The 21,867-nt window shown below is 43.8% G+C and overlaps 1 protein-coding gene across 1 annotated transcript; it reads right to left on the bottom strand.

Annotated features, from left to right (window-relative positions):
- Nucleotides 1-317: 317 nt before the first annotated feature.
- Nucleotides 318-2,082, bottom strand: LOC139532999 (protein FAM186A-like). Its single transcript, XM_071331146.1, has 3 exons — nt 2,053-2,082; nt 1,345-1,833; nt 318-1,262 (listed from the first exon to the last, which is right to left on the bottom strand). The coding sequence occupies exons 1-3, from the start codon at nt 2,080-2,082 to the stop codon at nt 318-320; spliced, it is 1,464 nt and encodes a 487-aa protein (XP_071187247.1).
- Between the last annotated feature and the right edge of the window lie 19,785 nt (nt 2,083-21,867).

Here is a 21,867-nt window from a genome sequence, read left to right as displayed (position 1 = left end):
GTAACATGTCATCATCGTATCATTAGATAATGTGTTAATAATGTATTTCTATAGGGAACTGTGTGGTGGGTTGTACATATTGGCACCATATTAATGACAACATGGACAGTGTTTCTAATTGTGCTCCTGTCTTGCAAATCGGACCAATCCAAATGTAAGAGGTGCGCAACAGAGTTGATACTTGTAAATCAGGAACCGGACCCCCAGAGTTAACCCAGTAAATGGCTGTCTAAAGTGGGGTTCATGGGGTTCATGGGGTTCATGGGGTTCATGGGGTTCATGGGGTTCATGTCACATACAACGTTGTGGTCACATGCTCAGATGCTCAAATCCTTGGTCTTAGCAGGGCTAACGTTCACATCCTTGGTCTTAGCAGGGCTAACGTTCACATCCTTGGTCTTAGCAGGGCTAACGTTCACATCCTTGGTCTTAGCAGGGCTAACGTTCACATCCTTGGTCTTAGCAGGGCTAACGCTCACATCATTGGTCTTAGCAAGGCTAACGTTCTCATCCTTGGTCTTAGCAGGGCTAACGTTCACATCCTTGGTCTTAGCAGGGCTAACGTTCACATCCTTGGTCTTAGCAGGGCTAACGCTCACATCATTGGTCTTAGCAGGGCTAACGTTCACATCCTTGGTCTTAGCAGGGCTAACGTTCACATCCTTGGTCTTAGCAGGGCTAACGTTCACATCCTTGGTCTTAGCAGGGCTAACGTTCACATCCTTGGTCTTAGCAGGGCTAACGTTCACATCCTTGGTCTTAGCAGGGCTAACGTTCACATCCTTGGTCTTAGCAGGGCTAACGTTCACATCCTTGGTCTTAGCAGGGCTAACGTTCACATCCTTGGTCTTAGCAGGGCTAACGTTCACATCCTTGGTCTTAGCAGGGCTAACGTTCACATCCTTGGTCTTAGCAGGGCTAACGTTCACATCCTTGGTCTTAGCAGGGCTAACGTTCACATCCTTGGTCTTAGCAGGGCTAACGTTCACATCCTTGGTCTTAGCAGGGCTAACGTTCACATCCTTGGTCTTAGCAGGGCTAACGTTCACATCCTTGGTCTTAGCAGGGCTAACGTTCACATCCTTGGTCTTAGCAGGGCTAACGTTCACATCCTTGGTCTTAGCAAGGCTAATGTTCACATCCTTGGTCTTAGCAGGGCTAACGTTCACATCCTTGGTCTTAGCAAGGCTAATGTTCACATCCTTGGTCTTAGCAGGGCTAACGTTCACATCCTTGGTCTTAGCAGGGCTAACGTTCACATCCTTGGTCTTAGCAAGGCTAATGTTCACATCCTAGGCCTTATCAGGGCTAACTTTCACATCTGATGGCCTTAGCAGGGCTAACGTTCACATCCTTGGTCTTAGCAGGGCTAACGTTCACATCTTTGACCTTAGCAGGGCTAACGTTCACATCCTTGGTCTTAGCAGGGCTAACGTTCACATCCTTGGTCTTAGCAGGGCTAACGTTCACATCCTTGGTCTTAGCAGGGCTAACGTTCACATCTTTGACCTTAGCAGGGCTAACGTTCACATCCTTGGTCTTAGCAGGGCTAACGTTCACATCTTTGACCTTAGCAGGGCTAATGTTCACATCCTTGGTCTTAGCAGGGCTAACGTTCACATCTTTGACCTTAGCAGGGCTAACGTTCACATCCTTGGTCTTAGCAGGGCTAACGTACACATCTTTGACCTTAGCAGGGCTAACGTTCACATCCTTGGTCTTAGCAGGGCTAACGTTCACATCTTTGACCTTAGCAGGGCTAACGTTCACATCCTTGGTCTTAGCAAGGCTGACGTTCACATCTTTGACCTTAGCAGGGCTAACGTTCACATCCTAGGCCTTAGCAGGGCTAACGTTCACATCTTTGACCTTAGCAGCGCTAACGTTCACATCCTTAGTGAAACCCGGCTATCAGACACTATTCCCAGCTCTGTGGTGGACATTGAAGGATATATTCTCTATAGGAGAGACAGAAACAGACAAGTGGGAGGTGTAGAGATGTATATCAACCGTAACTTCTGACAGGAGACCTGAACACCAACCCTATCATACCTTCTGACTGGAGACCTGAACACCAACCATACCATACCTTCTGACTGGAGACCTGAACACCAACCATACCATACCTTCTGACAGGAGACCTGAACACCAACCATACCATACCTTCTGACAGGAGACCTGAACACCAACCATATCATACCTTCTGACAGGAGACCTGAACACCAACCATATCATACCTTCTGACAGGAGACCTGAGAGATGTACATCAACCATATCATACCTTCTGACAGGAGACCTGAACACCAACCATATCATACCTTCTGACAGGAGACCTGAACACCAACCATATCATACCTTCTGACAGGAGACCTGAGAGATGTACATCAACCATATCATACCTTCTGACAGGAGACCTGAACACCAACCATATCATACCTTCTGACAGGAGACCTGAACATCAACCATATCATACCTTCTGACAGGAGACCTGAACACCAACCATATCATACCTTCTGACAGGAGACCTGAACACCAACCATATCATACCTTCTGACAGGAGACCTGTGGTTGAGTTGGATGATCAGGAGGCCTGCTGTGTAAAAATAAGACCATGACACTCCTGTTTATGTCCCCAATCACTGCCCTGGGGCATTTGGGATGTTTTTTTAGACCAGAGGAAAGAGTGCCTCCTACTGGCCCTCCAACACCACTTCCAACCGAATCCGTTCTCCCATCCAGGGACCGACCAGGACCAACCCTGCTTAGTTTCAGAAGCAAGCCAGCAGTGAGAAGCAGGGTGGTATACTGCTGGACCTGCAGCAGAGACAGAGGAGAGGAGAGGAGAGGAGAGGAGAGGAGAGGAGAGGAGAGGAGAGGAGAGGAGAGGAGAGGAGAGGAGAGGAGAGGAGAGGAGAGGAGAGGAGAGGAGAGGAGAGGAGAGGAGAGGAGAGCTCTAACACAACAGCACATATCTCTCAAAAGCTTTAACCAGCAGTCTTTCATAGACTCCCTCAAGTCAGCCCACTGGGAAAGAGTCTTTACAAGCTTTAACAAGCAGTCTTTCATAGACTCCCTCGAGTCAGCCCACTGGGAAAGAGTCTTTACAATCTTTAACCAGCAGTCTTTCATAGACTCCTTCGAGTCAGCCTACTGGAAAAGAGTCTTTACAAGCTTTAACCAGCAGTCTTTCATAGACTCCCTTGAGTCAGCCCACTGGGAAAGAGTCTTTACAAGCTATAACCAGCAGTATTTCATAGACTCCCTCGAGTCAGCCCACTGGGAAAGAGTCTTTACAAGCTTTAACCAGCAGTCTTTCATAGACTCCCTCGAGTCAGCCCACTGGGAAAGAGTCTTTACAAGCTTTAACCAGCAGTCTTTCATAGACTCCCTCGAGTCAGCCAACTGGGAAAGAGTCTTTACAAGCTTTAACCAGCAGTCTTTCATAGACTCCCTCGAGTCAGCCCACTGGGAAAGAGTCTTTACAAGCTTTAACCAGCAGTCTTTCATTGACTCCCTCGAGTCAGCCTACTGGAAAATAGTCCTGACATGTAACAACGTGAATGAGGCCTGGAAAGCCTTTCAAGAGATATTTTTAACAGGTCCCAAACCTTCATCTACAGCTCCAGCAGAGAAGAGAGAAACAAAAACAGTAACTCAATCTCCTTGGCTGACTGACAACATCAAGGCCCTGCTGAGACACAGAGAAGCTGTTTAGATTAAAGAGGTAAAAACAAAAGCATTAAAATGACTGGGAAGGGTATCAATGTCTCAGAAACAACGTAACTGCTGAAGTGAGGAAGGAAAAGAAAAACTACTACTAAATCTAAGGGAGATAACTGTGCAATGTGGGAAATAATCAACTGTTTTACTGGAAAGCCAAAACAACATGCCAAGAACAGAGTAGAACTAGACAGGATGCCTCAAGAACGTCTCCCTCTAGAAATGGCAGAACATCTCCCTCTAGAAATGACAGAACATCTCCCTCTAGAAATGGCAGAACACCTCCCTCTAGAAATGGCAGAACATCTCCCTGTAGAAATGGCAGAACATCTCCCTGTAGAAATGGCAGAACATCTCCCTCTAGAAATGACAGAACATCTCCCTCTAGAAATGGCAGAACATCTCCCTCTAGAAATGGCAGAACACCTCCCTCTAGAAATGGCAGAACATCTCCCTCTAGAAATGGCAGAACATCTCCCTGTAGAAATGGCAGAACATCTCCCTGTAGAAATGGCAGAACATCTCACTGTAGAAATGGCAGAACATCTCCCTCTAGAAATGGCAGAACATCTCCCTCTAGAAATGGCAGAACATCTCCCTCTAGAAATGGCAGAACATCTCCCTCTAGAAATGACAGAACATCTCCCTCTAGAAATGACAGAACATCTCCCTCTAGAAATGACAGAACATCTCCCTGTAGATATGGCAGAACATCTCCCTCTAGAAATGACAGAACATCTCCCTCTAGTAATGGCAGAACATCTCCCTCTAGAAATGACAGAACATCTCCCTCTAGAAATGGCAGAACACCTCCCTTTAGAAATGACAGAACATCTCCCTGTAGAAATGGCAGAACATCTCCCTCTAGAAATGGCAGAACATCTCCCTCTCTCCCTCTAGAAATGACAGAACATCTCCCTCTAGAAATGGCAGAACATCTCCCTCTCTCCCTCTAGAAATGACAGAACATCTCCCTCTAGAAATGGCAGAACATCTCCCTCTAGAAATGACAGAACATCTCCCTCTAGTAATGGCAGAACATCTCCCTCTAGAAATGGCAGAACACCTCCCTCTAGAAATGACAGAACATCTCCCTGTAGATATGGCAGAACATCTCCCTGTAGAAATGGCAGAACATCTCCATCTAGAAATGACAGAACATCTCCCTCTAGAAATGACAGAACATCTCCCTCTAGAAATGGCAGAACATCTCCCTCTCTCCCTCTAGAAATGACAGAACATCTCCCTCTAGAAATGGCAGAACATCTCCCTCTAGAAATGACAGAACATCTCCCTGTAGAAATGGCAAAACATCTCCCTCTAGAAATGGCAAAACACCTCCCTGTAGAAATGGCAGAACACCTCCCTGTAGAAATGGCAGAACATCTCCCTCTAGAAATGGCAGAACGCCTCCCTCTAGAAATGACAGAACATCTCCCTGTAGAAATGGCAGAACACCTCCCTGTAGAAATGGCAGAACATCTCCCTGTAGAAATGGCAGAACACCTCCCTCTAGAAATGACAGAACATCTCCCTGTAGAAATGGCAGAACACCTCCCTGTAGAAATAGCAGAACATCTCCCTGTAGAAATGGCAGAACACCTCCCTGTAGAAATGGCAGAACATCTCCCTCTAGAAATGGCAGAACACCTCCCTCTAGAAATGGCAGAACACCTCCCTCTAGAAATGGCAGAACATCTCCCTCTAGAAATGGCAGAACATCTCCCTCTAGAAATGACAGAACATCTCCCTCTAGAAATGGCAGAACACCTCCCTCTAGAAATGGCAGAACATCTCCCTCTAGAAATGGCAGAACACCTCCCTCTAGAAATGGCAGAACATCTCCCTCTAGAAATGGCAGAACATCTCCCTCTAGAAATGGCCGAAGAGTTAATGGATAATGGATAATGGATAATGGATCATGGATCATGGATCATGGATATGGATAATGGATAATGGATCATGGATCATGGATCATGGATCATGGATCATGGATCATGGATAATGGATATGGATATGTTGTTAATGGATAATGGATCATGGATATGGTGGTAATGGATAATGGATAATGGATATTGATTATGGATATGTTGTTAATGGATTATGGATAATGGATAATGGATAATGGATATGGATATGTTGTTAATGGATAATGGATAATGGATAATGGATAATGGATAATGGATAATGGATAATGGATAATGGATATGGATATGTTGTTAATGGATAATGGATAATGGATATGGATATGTTGTTAATGGATATGTTGCAGGGATCCAAGCTTTCTAAAGAGATACTGGCTCCCTACAAAGAGTCACTTTCATACAGTGCAATCAGAAAGTATTCAGACCCTTTGACGTTTGTTACGTTACCGCCTTATTCTAAAATGGATTAAATTGTTTTTTCCCCTCTTCAATCTACACACAATACCCCATAACGACAAAGCAAAAACATGTTTTTATGAATTTTAGCATATGTTTTACAAATTTAAAAAAACGGTAATATCACAATTACATAAGTATTCAGACCCTTTACTCAGTACTTTGTTGAAGCACCTTTGTCAGCGATTACAGCCTTGAGTCTTGATGGGTTTGACACTACAAGCTTGGTACACCTGTGTTTGTAGAGTTTCTCCCATTCTTCTCTGCAGATCCTCTCAAGTTCTGTCAGGTTGGATTGGGAGCGTCGCTGCACAGCTATTTTCAGGACTCTCCGGGCTCTGGCTGGGCCACTCAAGGACATTCAGAGACTTGTCCTGAAACCACTCCTGCATTGTCTTGGCTATGTGCGTAGGGTTGTTGTCTTGTTGGAAGGTGAACCTTCGACCCAGTCTGAGGTCCTGAGCGCTCCAGAGCAGGATTTCATTAAGGATCTCTCTGTACTTTGCTCCTTTCATCTTTCCCTCGATTCTGACTAGTCTCCCTGCTAATGAAATACATCCCCACAGCATGATGCTGCCACCACCATGCTTCACCGTAGGGATGGTGCCAGGTTTCCTCCAGAAGTAACACTTGGCATTCAGGCCAAAGAGTTCAATCTTGGTTTAATCACACTAGAGAATCTTGTTTCTCGTGGTATGAGAGTCCTTTCAGTGTCTTTTGGCCAACTCCAAGCGGGCTGTATGTGCCTTTTACTGAGGAGTGGCTTTCGTCGGGCCACTCTACCATAAAGGCTGATTGGTGGAATGCTGCAGAGATGTTTTTTTGCTTCTGGAAGGTTCTCCCATCTCCAAAGAGGAACTCTGGAGCTCTTTCAGAGTGACCATAGGGTTCTTGGTCACCTCCCTGACCGAGGCCCTTCTCCCCCAATTGCTCAGTTTGGTAAGGCAGCCAGCTCTAGGAAGAGTCTTGGTGGTTCGAAACTTATTAAGAATGATGGAGGCCACTGTGTTCTTGGGGACCTTCAATGCTATCGACATTTTTTGGTGCCCTTCCCCAGATCTGTGCCTCGACACAATCCTGTCTCAGAGGTCTACGGACAATTCCTTCTACCTCATGGCTTGGTTTTTGCTCAGACATGCACTGTCAACTGTGGGACCTTATATAGACAGGTGTGTGCCTTTCCTGTCTCAGAGGTCCTGGTGTGCCTTTCCTGTCTCAGAGGCCCTGTCTGATCAAAACATTTACTACAGGTGGACTCAATGGAAACGGGATTCACCTGAGCTCAATTTCGAGTCTCATAGCAAAAAGTCTGAATACATATGTAAATAAGTTATTTCTGTTTTTCTCTAAAAACCTGGTTTTGCTTTGTTATTATGGGCTATTGTGTGTAGATTGATGAGGAAAAAGTTTAATTTAGTCAATTTTGGAATAAGGCTGTAACGTAACAAAATGTGGGAAAAAGGAAGGGGTCTGAATGTTTTCCGAAAGCACTGTATATCTCAGACTCTGAGCATGTTTTTGGGCCAGAGCTTGTTGATGAAGTAACAGTTTCCTAAATTAACTTCTGAAGATAAAGCATGAGAAGGTCACAGGGCCAGATAACAGGGCCAGATAAAAGGCCAGATAACATGGTCAGATAACAGGGCCAGATAACAGGGCCAGATAACAGGGTCAGATAACAGGGTCAGATAACAGGGCCAGATAACAGGGTCAGATAACAGGGTCAGATAACAGGGTCAGATAACATGGCCAGATAACAGGGCCAGATTTTACGTCAGATAACAGGGCCAGATAACAGGGCCAGATAACAGGGTCAGATAACATGTCCAGATAACAGGGCCAGATGACAGGGCCAGATAACAGGGTCAGATAACAGGGCCAGATAACAGGGCCAGATAACAGGGTCAGATAACATGGCCAGATAACAGGGTCAGATAACATGGCCAGATAACAGGGCCAGATAACAGGGTCAGATAACAGGGTCAGATAACAGGGCCAGATAACAGGGCCAGATAACAGGGCCAGATAACAGGGTCCGATAACTTGGCCAGATAACAGGGCCATATAACATGGTCAGATAACAGGGCCAGATAACAGGGCCAGATAACAGGGTCAGATAACAGGGTCAGATAACAGGGCCAGATAACAGGGTCAGATAACAGGGCCAGATAACAGGGCCAGATAACAGGGTCAGATAACAGGGCCAGATGACAGGGTCAGATCCAGGGCCAGATAACAGGGCCAGATAACAGGGCCAGATAACAGGGCTAGATAACATGGTCAGATAACAGGGCCAGATAACAGGGTCAGATAACATGGCCAGCTAACAGGGCCAGATAACAGGATCAGATAACAGGGCCAGATAACAGGGCCAGATAACAGCGTCAGATAACAGGACCAGATAACAGGGCCAGATAACAGGGCCAGATAACAGGACCAGATAAAAGGGTCAGATAACATGGCCAGATAACAGGGCCAGATGACAGGGTCAGATAACAGGGCCAGATAACAGTGCCAGATAACAGGGTCAGATACAGGGCCAGATAACATGGCCAGATAACATGGCCAGATAACAGGGCCAGATAACAGGGTCAGATAACATGGCCAGATAACAGGGCCAGATAACAGGATCAGATAACAGGGCCAGATAACAGGGCCAGATAACAGCGTCAGATAACAGGACCAGATAACAGTGCCAGATAACAGGACCAGATAACAGGGTCAGATAACATGGCCAGATAACATGGCCAGATAACAGGGCCAGATGACAGGGTCAGATAACAGGGCCAGATAACAGGGCCAGATAACAGGGTCAGATACAGGGCCAGATAACAGGGCCAGATAACAGGGCCATATAACAGGGCCAGATAACAGGGTCAGATAACAGGGCCAGATAACAGGGCCAGATAACAGGGCCAGATAACAGGGCCAGATAACAGGGTCAGATAACAGGGTCAGATAACAGGGCCAGATAACAGTCCACCTAGGCTTCTAAAGGAGCACACTGATAATGAGTCCACTGACTCATATTCTCAATCTGTCTCAAAAGGGGAGATCCCCCAGGTCATTGGAAAATGGCTTACATAACACCAATCTAGGCAGCAGGCCTAGGCAGGCAGCCCAGGTACCTTTGCTGCTATAACAGCCTCCACTCTCCTGGGAAAGGCTTTCCACTAAGATGTTGGAACATTGCTGAGGTGGACTTGCTTCCATTCGGTCACAAGGGGCATTAGTGAGGTCGGGGCAATTATGTTGCGTTCAATTCATCACCAAAGGTGTTCGATGGGGTTGAGGTCAGGGCTGTGTGCGGGCCAGTCAAGTTCTTCCACACCGATCTCGACAAACCATTTCTGTATGGACCTCGTTTTGTGCACGGGGGCATTGTCATCCTGAAACAGGAAAGGGCATTAACCCAACACAAACTTGGAGGTACAGAATCATCTAGAATGACATTGTATGCTGTAAGGTTAAGATGTCCCTTCATTTGAACTAGAGGGCCGGGCCCGAACCATGACAAACATCCCCGGACCATTATTCCTCCACCAAACTTTACAGTTGGCACAATGCATTGGGGCATGTGGCGTTCTCCTGGCCTCCGCCAAAAACCCAGATATGACCGTTGGACTCTCAGATTGGTGAAGCGTGATTCGTCACTCCAGAGAACGCGTTTCCACTCCTCCCGGCGGTATCCAAATGGACGGCTGTCTTTACACCGCTCCAGAGAACGCGTTGTCACTCCTCCCGACGGTGTCCAAATGGACGGCTGTCTTTACACCGCTCCAGAGAACGCGTTGCCACTACTCCCGGCGGTGTCCTAATGGACGGCTGTCTTTACACCGCTCCAGAGAACGCGTTACCACTCCTCCCGGCGGTGTCCTAATGGACGGCTGTCTTTACACCGCTCCAGAGAACGCGTTGCCGCTCCTCCCGGCGGTGTCCTAATGGACGGCGATCTTTACACCGCTCCAGAGAACGCGTTGCCGCTCCTCCCGGCGGTGTCCGAATGGACGGCGATCTTTACACCACTTTAGCAGGGAAGACATTTTGAAAAAAAACTGACTTGTTGAAAAAGGTGTCATCCCACGTTGAAAGTCACTGAGCTCTTCAGTAAGAACCGTTCTACTGTGTTTGTCTACGAATATTTCACGATCATCTACCGCATCAACATCAGATCATAAAACAACATTAAGACACTCTATAACACTATGAGGGACCCTCACCGTGGGCCGATGGGGAGATACTTGTGCCATTTGTAATGTATCTTTCAATAACAGGACTACGACACCCTATTAACACAATGTACACGGGTCCATTATCTGTCCCCGTTGGTCGGTGTCCTCCGGCGCCTGTGGTTTGTAATTAGGTTCTGTTCTGGGTTTAGAGTTGGAATGAGACGTTGGTGTCCTTGTGTTTGTTTACCCTAGTTCTGAATGATACCACAGGGTCTTATATATATATACACACGCACGCACGCACGCACACACGCACACACGCACACACACACACACACACACACACACACACACACACACACACACACACACACACACACACACACACACACACACACACACACACACACACACACACACACTCCTCCTCTTCACACACACACACACAGAAACACACGCCACTCTGGCTCTCGTCGGCGCTCGCCCCATTACCAGTGATAGGATGATGTATGGAACAGACTTCAGAGACCCAACTGGTGTGTGCTTTGCTTCATCCCCAGACAGAGGCCAGTTTAATTGTGCATTAAAGACCATGTGCTGGATCGGTTGTCTGCATACATAGGTTGTTTACACATCCAGGCCTCCTCTTCATTCCTATTGGACTAATTAATCTAGAAAGAGTAACATGAAGCTTAACTTCATTAACTGTGGAAGCTCTCGTCTCCGACTCTCTAACACGGTGACTGGGGTTAATCACTAAACTAAAGTGACTGGGGTTAATCACTAAACTAAAGCTCTCTAACACTGTGACTGGGGTTAATCACTAAACTAAAGCTCTCTAACACTGTGACTGGGGTTAATCACTAAACTAAAGCTCTCTAACACTGTGACTGGGGTTAATCACTAAACTAAAGCTCTCTAACACTGTGACTGGGGTTATTCACTAAACTAAAGCTCTCTAACACTGTGACTGGGGTTAATCACTAAACTAAAGCTCTCTAACACTGTGACTGGGGTTAATCACTAAACTAAAGCTCTCTAACACTGTGACTGGGGTTAATCACTAAACTAAAGCTCTCCTCTCTGACTGGGGTTAATCACTAAACTAAAGCTCTCTAACACTGTGACTGGGGTTAATCACTAAACTAAAGGTCTCTAACACTGTGACTGGGGTTAATCACTAAACTAAAGCTCTCTAACACTGTGACTGGGGTTAATCACTAAACTAAAGCTCTCTAACACTGTGACTGGGGTTAATCACTAAACTAAAGCTCTCCTCTCTGACTGGGGTTAATCACTAAACTAAAGCTCTCTAACACTGTGACTGGGGTTAATCACTAAACTAAAGCTCTCTAACACTGTGACTGGGGTTAATCACTAAACTAAAGCTCTCTAACACTGTGACTGGGGTTAATCACTAAACTAAAGGTCTCTAACACTGTGACTGGGGTTAATCACTAAACTAAAGCTCTCTAACACTGTGACTGGAGTTAATCACTAAACTAAAGCCCTCCTCTCTGACTGGGGTTAATCACTAAACAAAAGGCATCTAACACTGTGACTGGGGTTAATCCCTAAACTAAAGGTCTCGTCTCCGACTCTCTAACAATGTGACTGGGGTTAATGACTAAACTAAAGCTCTCTAACACTGTGACTGGGGTTAATCACTAAACTAAAGCTCTCTAACACTGTGACTGGGGTTAATCGCTAAACTAAAGCTCTCCTCTCTGACTGGGGTTAATCACTAAACGAAAGGTATCTAACACTGTGACTGTGGTTAATCACTAAACTAAAGCTCTCTAACACTGTGACTGGGGTTAATCACTAAACTAAAGCTCTCTAACACTGTGACTGGGGTTAATCACTAAACTAAAGCTCTAACACTGTGACTGGGGTTAATCACTAAACTAAAGCTATCCTCTCTGACTGGGGTTAATCACTAAACGAAAGGTATCTAACACTGTGACTGGGGTTAATCCCTAAACTAAAGCTCTCTAACACTGTGACTGGGGTTAATCACTAAACTAAAGCTCTCTAACACTGTGACTGGGGTTAATCACTAAACTAAAGCCCTCCTCTCTGACTGGGGTTAATCACTAAACGAAAGGTATCTAACACTGTGACTGGGGTTAATCACTAAACTAAAGGTCTCGTCTCCGACTCTCTAACAATGTGACTGGGGTTAATGACTAAACTAAAGCTCTCTAACACTGTGACTGGGGTTAATCACTAAACTAAAGCTCTCTAACACTGTGACTGGGGTTAATCGCTAAACTAAAGCTCTCCTCTCTGACTGGGGTTAATCACTAAACGAAAGGTATCTAACACTGTGACTGTGGTTAATCACTAAACTAAAGCTCTCTAACACTGTGACTGGGGTTAATCCCTAAACTAAAGCTCTAACACTGTGACTGGGGTTAATCACTAAACTAAAGCTCTAACACTGTGACTGGGGTTAATCACTAAACTAAAGCCCTCCTCTCTGACTGGGGTTAATCACTAAACGAAAGGTATCTAACACTGTGACTGGGGTTAATCCCTAAACTAAAGCTCTCTAACACTGTGACTGGGGTTAATCACTAAACTAAAGCTCTCTAACACTGTGACTGGGGTTAATCCCTAAACTAAAGCTCTCTAACACTGTGACTGGGGTTAATCACTAAACTAAAGCGCTCGTCTCTGACTGGGGTTAATCACTAAACTAAAGCTCTCTAACACTGTGACTGGGGTTAATCACTAAACTAAAGCTCTCTAACACTGTGACTGGGGTTAATCACTAAACTAAAGCTCTCTAACACTGTGACTGGGGTTAATCACTAAACTAAAGCTCTCTAACACTGTGACTGGGGTTAATCACTAAACTAAAGCTCTCTAACACTGTGACTGGGGTTAATCACTAAACTAAAGCTCTCTAACACTGTGACTGGGGTTAATCACTAAACTAAAGCTCTCTAACACTGTGACTGGGGTTCATCACTAAACTACAGGTCTCTAACACTGTGACTGGGGTTAATCACTAAACTAAAGCTCTCTAACACTGTGACTGGTGTTAATCACTAAACTAAAGCTCTCTAACACTGTGACTGGGGTTAATCACTAAACTAAAGGTCTCTAACACTGTGACTGGGGTTAATCACTAAACTAAAGCTCTCTAACACTGTGACTGGGGTTAATCACTAAACTAAAGCTCTCTAACACTGTGACTGGGGTTAATCACTAAACTAAAGCTCTCTAACACTGTGACTGGGGTTAATCACTAAACTAAAGGTCTCTAACACTGTGACTGGTGTTAATCACTAAACTAAAGCTCTCTAACACTGTGACTGGGGTTAATCACTAAACTAAAGCTCTCTAACACTGTGACTGGGGTTAATCACTAAACTAAAGCTCTCTAGCACTGTGACTGGGGTAAATCACTAAACTAAAGCTCTCTAACACTGTGACTGGTGTTAATCACTAAACTAAAGCTCTCCTCTCTGACTGGGGTTAATCACTAAACTAAAGCTCTCTAACACTGTGACTGGGGTTAATCACTAAACTAAAGGTCTCCTCTCTGACTGGGGTTAATCACTAAACTAAAGCTCTCTAACACTGTGACTGGGGTTAATCACTAAACTAAAGCTCTCTAACACTGTGACTGGGGTTAATCACTAAACTAAAGCGCTCTTCTCTGACTCTAACACTCTGTAAAAGAGAATTAAAGTCAAGACAAATTGTAAAAGAGAATTAAAGTCAAGACAAATTGTAAAAGAGAAATAAAGTCAAGACAAATTGTAAAAGAGAATTAAAGTCAAGACAAATTGTAAAATAAATATGTTAAAAGATTACACTGATCTACATAGCTTAAAATGTTGTGGACATTCACACATATATCTTCCGTGGTAATAAAGTGGTTGTACACAGATCACGGAGACGTCTCAAACAGCACCCCATACCCCCAGTCCCCTATGTAGTGCACTAGTTTTAGACCAGGGCCCCATAGTGCTCTCTGTGTAGGTAAAAGAGTACGCACCATTTAGGACTCACCACCCTACATTTATTATGCATAGCTTTAACACTCCTATGAGGTGTCACAAATTACACCCTATTCCCTATTTAGTGCACTTCTTTTGACCAGGGCCCAATGGTGAATAATAGTGAATAGGGTTCCATTTAGGATGTATCTATTACATCAATATGCATTGGGTCCTAATTTCACATCCTGCATGTCCTTTGAGGGAAAGTAGCCTGGCTTGTATTTACACCTCTAGAAACAGACCCTGTAACAGGGACAACCCCAGGCAGCCTTTAATAATGCATTAACCACTTATTCTTTAAGGAACACACACACACACACACACACACCGATTAATTATGAAACACATACACACACACCTCATATCGGCACCAAGCCACTGGCTTTGTGGTAAAGTCCTCCGTCCTCCCTGACGCTATTTGCATTTTAAAGCCCCTGTTCCTCATCAGAACCCGCTGTAATTACTTTGTATCGGGGTCTGTCTGTGTGTTGATTGGCTAACTGTAAGTTTGCATGAGGCTAATTGTAAAAAGAGACTGGCCAACTTCATTAAACAAATGAATGTTGCTTGCTTTTTCGCTCAATGGGCCGAGTCCCAAATTGGCCCTCTGTTCCCTACTATTAATGAACTACTACTGACCACAGCCCCCACGAAACGTAGTGCACTAAATCTGAAATAGGGTTCCATGAGACGCAGCCATTAAATGAAACAGGTGACGATGCCCTTTTCAAGGTCGTTTTCTTCTCCTGTTACGGTTCAATATCCTGTCGTCCGTCTGGCAGATGTTGCAATTAAAACATTTCTGGCTGGCCGACGGCATGATTTCTCCTTTTTTTTTTATTATTCGTAATTAGCTTTTAAACAATAACAAATGTTAATTCGTTTGATTATTATGCATTCGATTTGAGTCGATGAAAATGTCAGAGTAGAAAACGTTATTGGGCCACATTAACATTAGAGTTTTAATGAGGGAGGACAGAACAGACTGGAGATTTACCTGTGGAGCTGAACCACTTCAGACACGTGTGTGTGTGTGTGTGTGTGTGTGTGTGTGTGTGTGTGTGTGTGTGTGTGTGTGTGTGTGTGTGTGTGTGTGTGTGTGTGTGTGTGTGTGTGTGTGTGTGTGTGTGTGTGCGTGCAGCATTATAAATGTGTGTGTGTGCGTGCGTTTGTGCGTGTGTGCGTGCGTGTGAGTGTGTGTGTGTGTGTGTGTGTCTAGGTGTGTGTGTGCGTGCAGCATTATAAATGTGTGTGTGTGTGTGCGTGCGTGCGTGCGTGCGTGCGTGTCTGCGCGTGCGCGTGCGCGTGCGCGCGCGTGTGTGTGTGTGTGTGTGTGTGTCTACAGCATTATAAATGGAAGAGAGAATAAAAATCAAGTCTGCTTTGCCTTTAAAAAAAATAAAAAAACGACCCAGAAGTACGAGCGCTCTACACTTGATAACACACACAATTAAACCTCCATTTTAATTGGGACGCATCATTAGCTCTGGTCCAATCAGTAACATTAGTACAAATCAACAGAAGAAGAAGAAGAGTGAAGGATAGGTTAGACTTTATCGTGTAAAAAAAAAAATATGTTATCCAAAAACGTGGATTAGATGAGATAATCAGGCTGTATTGTCCTCCGAGGCTGACAGATGACGCTGGAGACGAAGAACAGGAAGTAGATGAATAGCATGGCCGTATCCCAAAATGGCACCCTAATCCCTCTACAGTGGGCCCTAGTCAGGGGTAGAGCGCTACGTAAGGGAATAGGGGGTCATTAGGGACGTAGCCCGTGTTGTTGTCGTAGTTTTAATGATATTCAAGCCTCATCAGCCGTGATTACAAGTCGTTTATTATAATTGATTGATTGTTTATTTGCTCTCTCATTTGACAGTGAAAAGATATATATATATTTTTTTTAATTCCCTTGTTAATTGTACGGTAGTGAGTTGAAGAGCACATTTTTTTTAAAGAGGGATTTAGTTTGGGTTGTAATTGTGAGACACGCCTTGATCATATGGATTCAAGATGTAAAACGTTGACCTGTCATTCGGTGTATTTAAACCTGGCTGTCATCCGGGAATTGGAGATAAACAATAAAGTTATTTACTGGTCTGTTGCATGTTTCTAAATTGAGTAATCTGTCGACAAAAACAAAAACATGAATCGCTGAAATCCACAGCACACCACTCGTTTATAAATCTGTTTAAACATATATAAATCCACAGCACACCACCCATTTGTTTAACTTCTTTGGGACTGGGGGGCAGTATTGAGTAGCTTGGATAAAAAGGTGCCCAGAGTAAACTGCCTGCTACTCAGTCCTAAAAGCTAGTATATGCATATAATTAGTAGATTTGGATAGAAAACACTCTGAAGTTTCTAAAACTGTTTGAATGATGTCTGTGAGTTTATCTATAATTCCATGCATAACAATTGTATCTTTTAGCAATGTTTATTATGAGTATTTCTGTAAATTGATGTGGCTCTGCAAAATCACCAGATGTTTTGGAGGCAAAACATTACTGACCATAACGTGACAATGTAAACTGAGATTTTTGGATATAAATATGAACTTTATCGAACAAAACATACATGTATTGTGTAACATGATGTCCTATGAGTGTCATCTGATGAAGATCATCAAAGGTTAGTGATTAATTTTATCTCCATTCCTGCTTTTTGTGACTCCTCTCTTTGGCTGGAGAAATGGCTGTGTTTGTCTGTGACTAGGTGCTGACCAAACATAATCGTTTGTTGTGCTTTCGTCATAAAGCCTTTTTGAAATCGGACACTGTGACTAGATTTACAAAAAGTGTATTTTAAAAAGGTGTAAAATTTTTATTATGGGATTTCTGTTGTTTTGAATTTGACGCCCTGCAAATTCACTGGCTGTTGTTGAAGTGGGACGCTATCGTCCCGGATATCCCAGAGAGGTTAAACTTAACCTCTCTGGGCACGTGAGACGGTAGCGTCCCACCTCTTCAACAGCCAGTGAAACTGCTGGGCGCCAAATTCAAATACAGAAATACTCATTATAAAAATTCTGAAAACAAAACATATTTTACATAGGTTTAAAGATTAACTGCTTGTGAATCCAACCACGGTGTCAGATTTTAAAAAATGCTTTCCCGCGAAAGCACACCGAACGATTATTTGAGAACAGCTCGGGGGGAAATGAAGCAGAAACAGAAAAATAACCTCCAGCTTCAGGTCAGATTTCAGTCGGGCGTTAACGGGGGCAGCTCGTAGCTTGTAGTAATTCAGACAGGCAGCGCCTCGGTCAGCCGAGTCCTAATCAGGTCCTCGGGGGTGAAATGGCCCAGCTGCAAATTAGTCCGTCTCAGCTATCACAATACATAATCCAGATTATGTAGGAGGTTATTCTTTCATTTTATAAACTGAAACTAGTTTTGTATTTAATGTGGAAATATGAATAAGTTTTCACATGAAAATGAATAAATGTGTTTATAAGTCTTCAGCTTCTCTTCAGTTATTCAGTAGAGGAGGTAATAATAATACAATGAGTAATGAAATCAAACTTTATTCATATTCCCGCTTCTCTTCCAAACACATATATTGTACGATTATTAAGAGATACATTAAAATTATAAAACAGTAAAATAACAGTGAATATCACGGAATAGTGCAGTAATAAATAAAAGGGTATGAAATAATTAATTAATTAATAATATATACTGTATTTCCTGTACTGAGATGTATTGTGATAGTCTAGCTACATTCCCTGTACTGAGATGTATTGTGAAGGCTAGCTACATTCCCTGTACTGAGATGTATTGTGAAGGCTAGCTACATTCCCTGTACTGAGATGTATTGTGAAGGCTAGCTACATTCCCTGTACTGAGATGTATTGTGAAGGCTAGCTACATTCCCTGTACTGAGATGTATTGTGAAGGCTAGCTACATTCCCTGTACTGAGATGTATTGTGATAGTCTAGCTACATTCCCTGTACTGAGATGTATTGTAAAGTCTAGCTACATTCCCTGTACTGAGATGTATTGTAAAGTCTAGCTACATTCCCTGTACTGAGATGTATTGTGAAGGCTAGCTACATTCCCTGTACTGAGATGTATTGTGAAGGCTAGCTACATTCCCTGTACTGAGATGTATTGTGAAGGCTAGCTACATTCCCTGTACTGAGATGTATTGTGATAGTCTAGCTACATTCCCTGTACTGAGATGTATTGTGAAGGCTAGCTACATTCCCTGTACTGAGATGTATTGTGAAGTCTAGCTACATTCCCTGTACTGAGATGTATTGTAAAGTCTAGCTACATTCCCTGTACTGAGATGTATTGTAAAGTCTAGCTACATTCCCTGTACTGAGATGTATTGTGAAGGCTAGCTACATTCCCTGTACTGAGATGTATTGTGAAGGCTAGCTACATTCCCTGTACTGAGATGTATTGTGAAGGCTAGCTACATTCCCTGTACTGAGATGTATGGTGAAGGCTAGCTACATTCCCTGTACTGAGATGTATAGTGATAGTCTAGCTACATTCCCTGTACTGAGATGTATTGTGTCAGTCTCCATCTGTAGACCCATAGAGACCAAGTCCTGGTTCAGTCTCCTTCTGTAAACCCATAGAGACCAAGTCCTGGTTCAGTCTCCTTCTGTAGACACATAGAGACCAAGTCCTGGTTCAGTCTCCTTCTGTAGACCCATAGAGACCAAGTCCTGGTTCAGTCTCCTTCTGTAGACCCATAGAGACCAAGTCCTGGTTCAGTCTCCTTCTGTAGACCCATAGAGACCAAGTCCTGGTTCAGTCTCAAAAATGTGTCCCAAATGGCACCTTATTCCCTATATAGTGCACTTATTTTTACTAGAGCTATGGGCCCTGTCCAAAAGTAGTGCACTACAAAGCTTCAGTCTGATCTCCCTCTGGCCCCAGGGTTCCATTTAGCCCACATCCTCAGTCTGATCTCCCTCTGGCCCCAGGGTTCCATTTGGGTCACATCCTCAGTCTGATCTCCCTCTGGCCCCAGAGATTTCAGGAGAAGGAGCTAGGGAGCAGGAGGTTGTTATGACAGCCAGGGGGGGGGGACCCCTGCCCTGTGGTAGGTGGTGGAGATTAGGGGACAGAGCCACCAGACCACCCCTCGCCTCTACCAGCGCAGCTCACTCTCTCTGGGGTAAGTTGTAGTGTTTTCTGGGGGTAGACCCAGACCTCCAGAGAGTTTAAACAGTACGTTCTGAGACATGAGCCTTCTGACTCACGTGTGTGTGTGTGTGTGTGTGTGTGTGTGTGTGTGTGTGTGTGTGTGTGTGTGTGTGTGTGTGTGTGTGTGTGTGTGTGTGTGTGTGTGTGTGTGTGTGTGTGTGTGTGTGTGTGTGTGTGTGTGTGTGTGTGTGTGTGTGTGTGTGTGTGTGTGTGTGTGTGTGTTGGCGGGTATCTACAGTACAGTAAGCGAGCTGAAAGGATCAACCGTAAAATTGTTAACATGAAAACAATATCATCCCTTCGGGGAAGGGTCCCAATGGACCAATGAGCTGGAAGAAACAGACTACTACCACAAACACAATACTCACCAAAGAGAATGTGAAAGGGCAAGAGAGAGCTAGAGAGAGAGAGAGCTAGAGAGAGAGAGAGAGAGAGAGAGAGAGAGAGAGAGAGAGAGAGAGAGAGAGAGAGAGAGAGAGAGAGAGAGAGAGAGAGAGAGAGAGAGAGAGAGAGAGAGAGAGAGAGAGAGAGAGAGAGAGAGAGAGAGCTGTACTCTTTCTTTTTCTGCCAACCACAGAAGAACCATGTCTTAAGAGGGTGCAGACACGCTAAGACGGGGGAGAGAAGGTCATGTAAAGCAGTAGAAAGTAGGTTCAGGGTCACCGTGTAAAACTAGCTGCTCTACAGTGTTTAACTTCTTGCGACTACAGGGGGTGCTGTTCCGAATTAGCATTTTGTCGTCTCCAAATTAAACTGCCTAGTACTCAATTCTTGCTCGTACAATATGCATATTATTAATTCTATTGGATAGAAAAAACTTTCTAGTTTCATACAACGTTGAAATTATGTCTGTGGGTGACCCAGAACTCTTTCTACAGCGAAATCCATGACAGACAGTGAAAGGTCTGAGAGCGAAGCTCTGGTTTCAGATCAGTTTTTAAGGTCTCTGTCTATCCTATGGAACGACACGAACTGCACCCGCCTTCCCCTGGATGTCAGTAACCAATGAGAAGTGGAATGGGCCTTCTAGGTAGCTCTCAGAGGTTATAAAAGACCAAGGAGTGAGAGTAGCCCCCCTTTCGACGCTCGCCCTTACGCAGGATGGGACCTCCGGACGCCATTTTCACAGGCTCGGTTATCAACTTGAAATGTATCCGTCTGTAATTTAATTCGATATAGGACTTAGAAACATCATAAGGTAGTTAATTTAAACCGTTTTATAGCAATTTATATCCGTTTAGTGCGATTTTGAGGAATTTCTTTGTTGTGCACTCTGAAACTTTGGACACGTTTTGGGGTGTCGTTCGATCGTTAGTGGATATTTCGAAGGACAGAGGACATCTATCGACCAAAAGACGTTTATAACATAGAAAGGATACATTGCCCAAGAATATGATGGAAGAACAGCTCAAAGTAAGCAATATTTAATATGATAAATTGTTGTTCTGTCGAAATATTTTAAACGCATATTTCGCCATTTTGTTTGGTATAGCTTCACCTGGCGAACCCTGTATTGAAAAGTAAGGATAATTTTAAAAATGTAAATCAGCGGTTGCATTAAGAACTAATTTGTCTTTCGATTCCTGTCAACCCTGTATTTTTTAGTCAAGTATATGATTAGCTTTCAATTAAACTAGATCACTCTGATAGATGACGTCAGACATATTGAGGCTTGATTTCCTAGTATTTTTATTGTGTAACCACGGTTTTGTATGGCTAAATATGCACCTTTTCGAACAAACTGTATATGTATGTTGTAAAATGATGTTACAGGAGTGTCATCGGAAGAATTCTGAGAAGGTTAGTGAAAAAATTAATATCTTTTGGCGGTGATTACGTTATAGCGCTCTTTGGCTGGAATCGATGCTCTGGTAACGTTTGCACATGTAGTATGCTAACTTATCGATTTATTGTGTTTTCGCTGAAAAACGCTTAGAAAATCTGAAATATGGTCTGAAATCACAAGAACTGGGTCTTTCCATTGCTATGCTTTGTCTATTTTTATGAAATGTTTTATGATGAGTAAATTGGTCATACACGTTGCTCTATCTAGTAATTCTAGTGGATTTGTGATGGTCGGTGCAATTGTAAACTGTGATTTCTACCTGAAATATGCACTTTTTTCTAACAACACCTATCCAATACCATAAATATGTTATCAGACTGTCATCTGAAGAGGTTTTTTATAGGTTATTGGCTATCAATATCTTAGTTTAGCCGAATTGGTGATAGCACCTGAAGGAGTAAGAAACTGATGGAGTTAGAATAGTGGTGTATTTTGCTAACGTGTTTAGCTAATAGATTTACATATTTTGTCTTCCCTGTAAAACATTTTAAAAATCTGAAATGGTGGCTTTATTCACAAGATCTGTATCTTTCATCTGGTGTCTTGGACTTGTGATTTAATGA

This window comes from Salvelinus alpinus, chromosome 10, assembly GCF_045679555.1.
Source record: "Salvelinus alpinus chromosome 10, SLU_Salpinus.1, whole genome shotgun sequence".
In the NCBI taxonomy this organism is placed as follows: domain Eukaryota; kingdom Metazoa; phylum Chordata; class Actinopteri; order Salmoniformes; family Salmonidae; genus Salvelinus; species Salvelinus alpinus.
This window is presented reverse-complemented; position numbering and strand designations above follow the sequence as displayed.

What these genes read in the sequence shown, in the direction of transcription:
- LOC139532999 (XM_071331146.1), bottom strand. Translation starts at nt 2,082, where the DNA reads ATGGTTGGTGTTCAGGTCTCCAGTCAGAAG. An exon ending in TTCAGGTCTCCAGTCAGAAG is followed by an intron (nt 1,834 to 2,052) that starts GTATGATAGGGT and finishes GCTAAGGCCTAG; the next exon opens with GATGTGAACGTTAGCCCTGC. An exon ending in CTAAGACCAAGGATGTGAAC is followed by an intron (nt 1,263 to 1,344) that starts GTTAGCCCTGCT and finishes GCTAAGACCAAG; the next exon opens with GATGTGAACGTTAGCCCTGC.